Genomic DNA, 12,110 nt, shown 5'->3' with positions numbered 1-12,110 from the left:
TGTATACAGTGTACTGTCTGTTATTTCTTGGCATTAATTTGTAACAGGGTAACGAATTACCCAGTATCCACACAAATAGGGGGTTTGGGGTGGGCTTGGGCCTCAATCTTACAAGTTAGGTGGGGCCGGAGATTGTCTTCTCTTGACTTATGCAGCCAAGGAAACCAGGGTGTTTCATACAGTTAAACATTAAAGCATACAATGAAGTGGCATAGTTTGTGTCAACAACCAACAGTCTGTGGACGTGCTGCGGGCAGATTACAAGCGTTGCCATGCTTCCAGTGCCAACGTAACCTGCCCACAACTTACTAAAAAAGGGCAAAGCCTCAGGATAGAGGGACGTTTGTTTAAAATAGAGATGCAGAAAAAGTTCTTTAGCCAGATGGTGGTGAATTTGTGGAATTTATTTATGCAGGCAACTGTGGAGGCTAGATCATTGGGTGTATTTAAGGCAGAGCTTGATAAGTTCTTGATTGGACATGGAATCAAAGGTTTAGGGAGATGGCTGGGGTGTGGGGGTGAGGAGGGGACAAAAGAATCAGCCTTGATTGAATGACGGAGCAGACTCGATTGGCCAAGTGGCCTAATTCTGCTCCTGTGTCTTTGGAATGTGGAGAAAACTGCTGCACCAAGAGGAAATGCATACGGTCACCAGAAGACTATACAAACTCCTTTCAGACAGTGTCAGAATTGAACATTGATAGGAGAAAATCTGCAGATGCTAGAAGTCCAAAGCAATACACACAAAATGCTGGAGGAATTCAGCAGGTCAGGCAGCATCCATGGAAAAGAGTAAACCATCAACTTTTCAGGCTGAGTCTTTTCTTTGGAACTGAGAGGGAAGAGGGGAAATGCCTGAATCACTGTCCAGTTAGCCTCTTTCCCCTCCCCTAGCTTTTAATTCGGGCATATCTCGCCCCTTCCCTCTTAGACCTGAAGAAGAGTCTCGGCCTAAAAAGTTAACTATTTACTCTTTTCCATTGAACACTGATTGCTGGCACTGTAAAGAGTATACTGACTGCTATGCTGCCATACCATCCTAGACCTTACAATGAGACTTCAATTGGCTTTTACTTGTATTCACTGGTGTGATTGTAATTGTTCATTAGCTGGTTTCTTAATGCTTGGGCTTTTATCATGCTTGTTTTCAAATTATTCTGTGGTCCACTTTTCCACAGCTCTACATAGAATATTCTGCTTTGTATTTCTGTGAGATATCTACTTACTTCTAATTTTGATGCTTAATCAATTCTGAATTTAATTCACCAATCTCTGCTGGCAAAACCCAAGTTTGACAATTTACAAACCATTCAACACCTCAGAAACAATGGTTTCAGATGCACAGGGAAAATTGTGTTTGTGTTTGTTCTGTCCCTCTTTCCTCTTCGCTCTTCCCTCTTTCTCCCCTTCCCTCTTCCCTCTCCCCCTCCCCCCTCCCTCCCTCTCACTAGTTATCTATCAATTGTCTATTTGTTTATAAATTTGGTAAACTTGTTTTTTAAATTTATATTTAAATATTTATTTACATTTTTAAGAATTATTTTAAAGCTACCTGGCAGAGAGTATTCTCAACAGAAATCTTGTGTGTAAAGTACAAATTTAAAAACATGAAACAGATTTCAAAGCTGTCAAAGTGTAACCACACTGCATATATATTTTAATTCAGAAAGAACCACTGTTTTAAAGGAAAGTGTGCTTAAGTGAGTGAGGCAAAACATGTCTGTTGTGATCATGAACTCTTTTTATAAAATTGCTATAGATGATGTGTTGTCCACCTCTGTTTAATCATATGAAATCATCTGCAGTTTCTTCTGCTCAAAACAGAAAACGTGGAAATCTGTAGAAGGAGTAAAGAGAATTAATAAAGAAAATTTTTATCCATGGTTCTGCCCAAATTCTGTTTCCTGGTGACTAATTCTGAACTTCGTCCAAGGCACAGAATCCAAACCAAACAATTCTTCATAATTGCCTCCAAGTGAATGTAAAAATTGCAAGGATATTAATCAGCTCCTGCTAGTTTGTCGAGACTGATTGGCAACTACTTGAACAACAGGAATTCTGCAGATGCTGGAAATTCAAGCAACACACATAAAAGTTGCTGGTGAACGCAGCAGGCCAGGCAGCATCTCCAGGAAGAGGTGCAGTCGATGTTTCAGGCCGAGACCCTTCGTCAGGACTGGCGAAGGGTCTCGGCCTGAAACGTCGACTGCACCTCTTCCTGGAGATGCTGCCTGGCCTGCTGCGTTCACCAGCAACTTTTATGTGGGCAACTACTTGATTTTGTTTTTTAATTCACTGATTTCTTATGATTTTGGTGGAGAAGATCACAACTTGTACAAGTCTATGAACCTATAGCAGCTTTGGAATTTGAATACGTGTGGTTAATTGCTGAAGTTCCAAATTAGTTGTCAGTGAATTGATAAACTTTTGTTAGTTATAAATAAGCGTTGCTTCTAAATATCATGCAAATGTTGTGTTTTGTCAGTTGAGTTGTAAATTAATTTTAATTGATTACCAAGCCATAATAATTGCTTAGCAAACTTTACCGAAAAAATTGTAAGTGATCTTGTATTCCTGCAGATAAATATTTCAAACAACTGACAGATTTTTAAAAACAACTTTTAAAAAAGGCATAGATATACTTCATTTTATATCTTAATCATACTTGTAGTAATTTCCAAATGTTAGGTTCAAAATATGAGCTGAATTGTTCTTTCCTTTCTAGCATCACAACTGAAAGATGTTTCAGTGTGCTTAGCTGCTTTTTTACATCACTTGCTCAATCCAAGCATACCCTAAAATTGACCCATGTCAATTTATTTTGAGAAAGAAATCCATTCTGCCAAAATGCTAGAGTTTTGTGAACTACTTGTGTCAAAATGAGCAGGTCACAAAATAAAGCTGTATGTGAAAACTGTACACCTCCCAAAAGAGCAGGATATGAGTTCAGGAAACCAGGAAATTAGTTCATTAAACTGGAGACTACAAAGGATGTCCTTTTATTCGACTGCACATCAGTCTTCAACTGATGGAGCATTCCCAAATAATGTCCCCATTTCGAAACTGTTGTTCTGCTATTACTCTTGTGGAATGTCTTCATGGAGTTCGATGGGTCAAAGTGAATTACTGTATCATATTTTCCCATACAGATGCTCATCTCTAGGTTTAGTATTATCAGTAGAGTTAGCAACGTTTTTGTCTGTTGCTATTTTTGGACTTGAGAGAGTGAAATTTAATGCATGCTGCAGCTTTGCCATATGGACTATGCTCATCTATTCATTTTAATAAACTTTAGTTTGTGGATTTAAGCCAAATTGGTTTGAGAGGTTATTTATTCCAGATCCTTCCAAGATACTGAGAAAGTTTGTATTTCATCCAGTAAGCTGGACCACATGGATAATATTATCGCTGACCTGGTCAATTTTGCCATAAATGGGGAAAAACCATGTTATTATTGATTTCAATATCGAAGCTTTTTCTAGCACCACAACTGTTGTTTGGCCCAGTAAGTATTTCTAGCACTTATTGTTTTCAGAATTAGAATCAGGTTTATTATTACTGACATAGTATGTTGTGAAATTTGTAGTTTTGTGGCAGCAATACAGTGCAATTCATGAAAATTACTATTAATTACAATAAGAATATATTTTAAAAGTGCAAAAATGAGCAAAACAATAATGTAGTATGAATGTGCATCTTCAGGGTCCTGTATGAGAAGAGGGCATGTCCTGGATGGTGAAGTGTTGGGAGTATTCTTTTGAACAGAGCATGAGAAAATTCAGCAGTAAAATCTTAAAAAGATGTGCTTAAAATCTGAAGAAATAATAATGTTGCGATGATCTTGCAGTCAATGTTAGTATTTGACAATTTTGTTGGCTTTTAGAAACAAATTGGTCAATCACATAAAGAAAATTGGATGAACAATCCTAATCAAATGGAAGTTTCTTTTACTGTACAACAGAACTGTGTATAATCAGTTGAACATGAAGAAAATAGGAACTGCAAGAAAGATTATGGGAACAGAATTAATTTTACATTGATACAGCCAAGAGCCTGCATGAAGAATATCAACAGCACCATAAAATTATACACTTGCTTTATTTCAGCCTTAGGTTTTTATTTCTGTTCAATATTTTGGGCACTCCTCAGGAAGTCAAGGAGTCTCTGGGGTTTGAAAGGGTTCCATTTCTGAGAACTGCCCATAAAATGAATTTTCCGTAAGCCAGAAACAATTTCCCCCAGAATATTAATGTGAAATCTTTTGTTTCAACAGCCTTGGGGACTGAATTGCAAAGATGAGGCTGGGGAATTTCAATGTAGATGATAGTTGTTACCTTCAAATGAACTGTGGCATATATTTGTCTTAATATAGCTAAGGTGGAGTGGCAGGGGTTGATCTGCTAATCAGTGAGGAAACTATTGGCACTAATAGAAGAAAGTGTGTGCTAATGAGGTTTAGTGTTTATAAAATCTGATCTTACCTGAAGGAGAGTATGGAGATAACTTCTCTATGGGTGATCTTGGTATTGTTTACTGGTAAGGAGAAGTACTATACCTGAGTGAAGAGTCTAGGAAAATTTGTGTAAAGTTGTATCTTCATAAGTCAGATCTCCCATAACTCAGAGACCCTTTACATTTTTATGAATGTATCTAGAAGAATAAACATTGATCTTATAGTGTGCAAGTAAGGTGCAGACTTTATGCATATGATGTTCTAACATGTGATTTTTATGAACATGCAAAACCATTATGCAGTAGGAGGTCTTTAAGTTCAATTTCAGCTCATCAAATAAAAGTAATGGAAATTTCTTGAGCTGCTGGATCACTCTGTATGATTGCCATACTGGGGAAAAGAAAAAGGGTCTTCAATTTTAGTGACCAGTATTGGAATTAATTTGATTGATTTTTATCTGCAGAGTTTAAATCTGTTGACTAGATTTTTACATTCTATCCTTGGTTTAGTGGAATTTCCCACCAATTTTTGTGGATCACCCTGAGTACACTGCATTATACAAAGTGTAAGAATAATGCACTTGAATTATAGGGGTGTCGAAAATCCACAGTGTTGGAATTAATAGACCCAGCTTTGGCAATGGTGAATGAGGCTTGTTCTTCTGCAGATTCTGTAGCATTATTATTTCACCAGTTTCCGGCACAATGACATAAATATGGTATTTTGACATCTCATATTTGACATACCACAGAGCATGGAATTTTATTTAACATTTCACCATATTGATTTAATTCCAATAATAAAAATGCAACCAATATCAACTCTGGATATAACACGATGTATGTGAAAATCCAACTGGGCTAAGTGCACTGTTTCTGTCTATCATTGGGTAGGACTTGGAGTAGTTATACATTTTCTTACCAATAAGAATCATAGATATGTTGTTTATGGCATAACAAGATGTTTTGTACTTCAAGATTTTAGAAGTTTTATCAAAATGTAATTTTTTGAGTCATATTATGTTCACTACACATTTAAGTAATTGTACTTGAGAAAGTCTTGTTCACAAAACAATAGATAATAGTCACTTTGTATGTTTATCCTTTTTCTACCAGTTTTCAACAAAATTTTCTGTTTCCCTCTCCTTGATATTCCCCCTCCCCACCCACTTCGGACATCTGTTTCCTCATTTGAAAATTCACAGCTCTTTGAATGACTTCTGATATTGTTATTATTTCACACCTAAGCCTCTTCTTTTGCCAACATACATTCCTCATTTTGCAGTTTTCAGTCTTTTTCTAATCTGACAAGCCATTTGTCATTTCCGTTCTACCCTTCAAGCAAGTTTATTGTTTTCCTCATCTAGTATTCTGCTAACTATATTTTTGAGTCAGTTAATCTTTCAGTTACTTCATTTCCTTTTTAACACTCTTATCCTCCATATTTTAAATCTTGTTTTTCAAAATTTGCCATTTCCTTATGATCTAACTCAATAAAAATATATGGCCATTCTACACGTTTCCCCGAATCCCTTTAGATTTCTCCTCAAGGCTCTGCTCCTTCAAGATCTATTTATTCTTTTCAGTTGTTTACTTGATTTCTGCTCAGTATGCAATTCAACCTTTTATGCATAAACTAGATTAGCTCTGATCTGGATATGAACTCCATTTTTTTGCCTCATATTCCTTGGTACCATCATCTTAAAAGTATTGTCAATTTCACTCTTAAAAGCTTCATTTGATTTGTCACCCACACTCTTTTAGGGAAAGATTTTCTTTTTTTTTCCTTTATGGTGCATATTGGTATCATTTAAGTAGGCTAATTATTTTCTCTAGAAATGTGAATTCCTCTATGAGTGAAAATAGTCTTGCTCTACATGATTCAATATTTAATCAATCTTTTGAGTTTGATTTCATCACTCCTTGCCTTTCTGAAAATAAATTTTATGTAAACCACACTAGTAATTTATGCTTTTAAGTTATACAGTTATTTTGGTGAAAATGCTCCTTCCATAACCAAATAGGGTCAAGTGCCAGTATCAACTTTATAATGAAAAGGCATGTTCCCTGCTCTGCAAGAATATAGAGACCTATATTTGTAGAATGTCTACAAGATGACTTTTTAGAACAGCTTGTTGCTGAGCCCTCTAGGGGATAGGCTGTACTGGATTGGGTATTATGTAATGAACCAGAGGTGATTAGAGAGATTGAGGTGCAGGATCCCTTAGGAGGCAGTGATCATAACATGAGTAGATTAGATTATGAGGACACGCAGTCCTCTTTTATTGTCATTTAGTAATGCATGCATTAAGAAATGATACAATGTTTTTCCAGAATGATATCACAGAAACACATGACAAACCAACTGAAAAACTGACAAAAACCACATAATTATAACATATAGTTACAACAGTGCAAAGCAATACAGTAATTTGATAAGAACAGACTATGGGCACGTAAACGTCTCAAAGTCTCTCGAAAGTCCCATCATCTCACGCAGACGGTGAACCTCCAGCGCCGCAAACTTGCCAATGCAGCATCCTGGAAGCATCCGACCACAGTCCGACTCCGAGTCCGTCCAAAAACTCCAAGCCTCCGACCAGCTCTCTAACACTGAGCACCATCTCTGCTGAGCGCTTTGATCCCGGCCCCGGCAATAGGCAAAGCCGAGGATTTGGGGCCTTCCCCTCCGGAGATTCTCGATCGCACGGTAGCAGCGACAGCGAAGTGGGCATTTCCGAAGTTTCTCCAGGTGTTCCTCCGTGCTTCTCACGGCTGTCTCCATCAAATGAGGATTGTGCACGGCTCCCTAGTTAACACATATCGATATCATTCGAAACGGCCGCGCGTGCTGTGTCGCACCGCCATCTTCTCTTCCCTCCTGAGTTCACTGTGAAATTTGAGAAAGAGAAGCCAAAATCCGATGTGTCGGTATTTCAGTGGAGTGAAGGAAATTACAGTGGCATGAGAGAGGAACTGGCCAAAGTTGGCTGGAAAGGGACACTGGGGGAAGGATGGCAGAGCAGCAGTGGCTGGAGTTTATGCGAGAAGTGAGGAAGGTGCAAGGCAGATATATTCCAAAAAAGAAGAAATTTTCGAATGGAAAAAGGATGCAACCGTGGCTGATGAGAAGTCAAAGCCAAAGTTAAAGCAAAGGAGAGGACATACAAGGAAACAAAAATTAGTGGGAAGACAGAGGACTGGGAAGTTTTTAAAAGCTTACAAAAGGAAACTAAGAAGGTCATTAAGAGGGAAAAGATGAACTATGAAAGAAAGGTAGCAAATAATATCAAAGAGGATACTAAAAGCTTTTTCAAGTATATAAAGAGAAAAAGACAGGTGAGAGTAGATATAGGACCGATAGAAAATGATGCTGGAGAAATTGTAATGGGAGATAAGGAGATGGTGGAGGAACTGAACGAGTATTTTGCATCAGTCTTCACTGAGGAAGACATCGGTATACCGGACACTCAAGGGTGTCAGGGAAGAGAAGTGTGCGCAGTCACAATTGCGACAGAGAAAGTACTCAGGAAGCTGAATAGTCAAGAGTCGTGTTCTGAAGGAAGTAGCTGTGGAGATTGCAGAGGCATTAGCATTGATCTTTCAAAAGTGGATAGATTCTAGCATGGTTCCGGAGGACTGGAAGATTGCAAATGTCACTCCGCTATTTAAGAAGGGGGCAACGAAGCAAAAGGAAATTATAAACCTGTTAGCTTGACATTGGTGGTTGGGAAGTTGTTGGAGTCGATTGTCAAGGATGAGGTTACAGAGTACCTGGAGGCATGTGACAAGATAGGCAGAACTCAGCATGGTTTCCTTAAAGGAAAATCCTGCCTGACAAACCTATTGCAATTTTTTGAGGAAATTACAAGTAGGCTAGACGAGGGAGATGCAGTGGATATTGTGTATTTGGATTTTCAGAAGGCTTTTGACAAGGTGCTGCACATGAGACTGCTAAACAAGATAAGAGCCCATGGAATGACGGGAAAGTTACATACATGGATAGAGCGTTGGCTGATTGGCAGGAAACAGAGGGTGGGAATAAAGGGATCCGATTCTGTTTGGCTGCCGGGTTACCAGTGGTATTCCACAGGGGTCCGTGTTGGGGACGCTTCTTTTTACGTTGTACATCAATGATTTGGATTATGGAATAGATGGGTTGTGGCTAAGTTTGCTGATGATACAAACATAGGTGGAGGGGCCAGTAGTGCTGAGGAAATAGAGTCTGCAGAGAGACTTGAATAGATTGGTAGAATGGGCAGAGAAGTAGCAAATGAAATACAATGTTGGAAAGTGTATGGTTATACACTTTGGTAGAAAAAATAAACGGGCCGACTATTATTTAAATGGGGAGAGAATTCAAAGTTCTGAGATGCAACGGGACTTGGGAGTCCTCATGCAGGATACCCTTAAAGTTAACCTCCATGCTGAGTCGGTGGTGAAGAAGGTGAGTGCAATGTTGGCATTCATTTCTAGAGGAATAGAGTATAGGAGCAGGGATGTGATGTTGAGGCTCTATAAGGCGCTGGTGAGACCTCACTTGGAGTACTGTGTGCAGTTTTAGGCTCCTTATTTAAGAAAGGATGTGCTGATGTTGGAGAGGGTTCAGAGGAGATTCACTAGAATGATTCCGGGAAAGAGAGGGTTAACATATGAGGAATGTTTGACCGCTCTTAGACTGTACTCCTTGGAGTTTAGAAGAATGAGGGGGGACCTCATAGAAACATTTCGAATGTTGAAAGGCATGGACAGAGTGGCTGTGGCAAAGTTGTTTCCCATGGTGGGGGAGTCTAGCACAAGAGGACATGACTTAAGGATTGAAGGGCGCCCATTCAGAACAGAGATGCAAAGAAATTTTTTTAGCCAGAGGATGGTGAATCTGTGGAATTTGTTGCCACGGGCGGCAGTGGAGGTCAAGTCATTGGGTGTATTTAGGGCAGAGATTGATAGGTATCTGAGTAGCCAGGGTATCAAAGGTTATGGTGAGAAGGCGGGGGAGTGGGACTAAATGGCGGGGCAGACTCGATGGGCCAACTTCCGCTCCTTTGTCTTATGGTCTTATATGCAAGTACACTAAAAAATTTGTTATTGACATAATTATTAGATACTTTGTATATTATGGGATGTTAATCACTGTTGACTTATTTGACTGATGAATGTGTACAATTCAGGAGAAACGTGAGAAGCAAAAAAAACAAAGTTCATAAAATAGCATTATTTCCAGCATTGGTATCTTTATTCCTATCAGATTTAATCCTTTGTAATTTACACATATATATTCCAGATACTTTTGAAAGTAAAATCACAGATTTATTAGAGAAAGTAATAAAAGCAGAACAAAATCAGATATTGGTGTTACATGCCTCAAGGAGGTCTGTTTTTTTCTGTGAGAATGATGTAATGGTCTTTTGGAGGTCACCTGATGTGATTTTCCCACCGATGTGAGGTCACATGATGACATGTGCACCATGGGTATATAAGGGAAGACCCCAGATGACGCAGTTAGTTTTTAGTTTGCAGATTTCCAGGTAGAACATGCTGTGTCTCCGTTTCTGTTGCGTTTGTTTTTGTGGCACAGTTTCATTTTCAAAACGGAGTGTTGCGTTCTGTTGCAAGATACAATATAATTGGACTGGAAATTCTTGGCTAGATGTGCTGATTTACCCTATTTCAGCAGTAGAAGGGAGAGTGAAAACTTTATCGAAGTACAGGACCGAAGGATTGAGAGGATTCGGCATTGTTCGGCAGTTTAACAAAGGATTGACCTTACTGAGTCTTCGTTGGAGGAGTAGCGACCTGCATCAAGATAACTCTTGCCAAAAGAGAAAAGAGTTCATGCAAAGGTTTGCTTTCTCTAACAGACTTTAAGGTCAGTTGTTTCAAACTGTTTATTTACTGCATCGCGAATCCTGTGGACAGAACCAGCAGGAAAGTCGCGCCTATGAAGAAATCCTTCTCCAGAGAAGTCTCTTCCAATTGAACGTATAAATCTGTTGGACTTTCAAATTTACCATTTTAAGAACTATATCTGACTTTATCGCTTTAAGAATTGTTTTCGCATTTAACACTTTAAGAACCAGTGCCGAGTGACGATTTGTTGAACGGCTGCATATCGGTTAACTTCCGGTTAAAGTTTTAGTGTGTTTTTGTTTTTATCGTTTATCCGTGTTTAATAAATGTTTGGTTGTTTTTATATAACCTGTCTGGATTGATATTCATTGTTGCCGGTTATGTAACATTGGAAATCTAAATTAAAAGCAGTTAATGTTTCAGCTTCTTCTCTTTCCATAGGTTCTGCTTGTCATGCTGAGTGTTTCCAGCATTTCTGTCAATGAAAACAAAAGTTTATAAACATTATAATCATCATAAGGGTCTATATGATTAATAACTTCATGCTTACACATGCAAGATGATTTGATTACATTAATGAATGTTAACATTCATTACATTAACTGCAAATTCTATTCTAGTCTGTTAGAAAATACAGAATTTGTTTTTTTCTGATTTCTTGGTTGTTACCATGTGAATCTAACTCATAATGTTGATGGAAAAGCAAATGTTTTCTGCTTTTAGGAGAAAAGGGCATGGATAGAAATTACTTGCAGGTGAAATGAAATTATTTGCTACAATTTCTAGAATCAGTTGGTTTTTCTGATCTCATTCCTTATATTATTATTGACAGTGTTAAATTGCCTGGAATTAAAGTAGATTAAAATATAGCTATTTTTAGAATATAAATGTGCGTGTTAAGAAGTGACCAGACAAAATTAAAAAATACGTTTATCAATCAGAAAATCACAACATGATGGAAAATGACAAATTATTTTTTTCTACAGCTCATATAAGCTCTCACATAAACGAAGATATTATATTTCCAAGTCTAAACCAGATACAGGTGTCCCCCGCTTTTCGAACGTTCACTTTACGAAACCTCACCGTTACGAAAGACCTACATTAGTACCCTGTTTTCGCTTTCAGAAGGTGTTTTCACTGTTACGAAAAAAAGAGCAGCGCGCAATAAAAGGCAGCGCGCGCCCTGAGCAGCCGCTCTCCTGGGATTCGGAACGGTATTCTTGTCAGCATTGCTTAAACACGAACCTGTGAGCAGCCATTTGCAAGATGAGTTGTAAAGTATCGGAAAAGCCTAAAAGAGCTCATAAGGGTGTTACACTTAGCATAAAACTAGATATAATTAAGCATTTTGATCATGGTGAAAGAAGTAAGGACAACATGAGTTTGGCTTGTGGAAGCTGACGAACATGATGTTGAAGAGGTTTTGGCATCCCATGACCAAGATCTGACAGACGAAGAGCTGGAAGAGGAAAGGAGAACAATCGAAACTGAATGAGTAATGATAAAGTAGGACTTTAATTTTGAAAGGGTACGTTGGTTTAGGGGATATTTCCGGGATGGTTTGAGTCCTTACAAAGAACTGTATGTTAGAAAAATGTGCGAGGCTCAGCAGTCAAGCAAGCCTTCCACATCAGCCACAGCAGACGACGAACCTCGACCTTCGACATCGAGGCAGGCAGTCACAGGAGAAGATGAGCTGCCTGCCCTCATGGAAACAGATGATGAGATGACACCCCAGTGTCCCACCACTCCAACCCCCAGGCCATGGACAGATACTGATTCGCGGAGGATGCAACGGTAGCCGG

At 38.6% G+C, this 12,110-nt stretch overlaps 2 protein-coding genes across 13 annotated transcripts in view; one reads left to right on the top strand and one right to left on the bottom strand.

Moving 5' to 3' along the window:
- Nucleotides 1-12,110, top strand: part of LOC134348279 (gephyrin) — a 684,809-nt gene that overhangs the window by 179,058 nt on the left and 493,641 nt on the right. The gene's annotated exons all lie outside the window — the stretch shown is intronic.
- The window catches only part of LOC134348337 (uncharacterized), a 54,246-nt gene continuing 48,398 nt past the window's right edge, over nt 6,263-12,110 (bottom strand). For all 5 annotated transcript variants that reach the window (XR_010018399.1, XR_010018398.1, XR_010018396.1 and 2 more), the window contains one exon: nt 6,263-10,777. Coding sequence is in view for 1 of the 5 variants with exons in the window: in XM_063051545.1 (XP_062907615.1) it covers nt 10,714-10,777 (64 nt within the window). In the remaining 4 variants the exon portion in view is untranslated. The remainder of the gene's footprint in view (nt 10,778-12,110) is intronic.

This window comes from Mobula hypostoma, chromosome 1, assembly GCF_963921235.1.
Source record: "Mobula hypostoma chromosome 1, sMobHyp1.1, whole genome shotgun sequence".
Taxonomy (NCBI): domain Eukaryota; kingdom Metazoa; phylum Chordata; class Chondrichthyes; order Myliobatiformes; family Myliobatidae; genus Mobula; species Mobula hypostoma.
The sequence above is the reverse complement of the archived record's forward strand: the minus strand, read 5'-3'. Positions and strand labels throughout refer to the sequence as shown.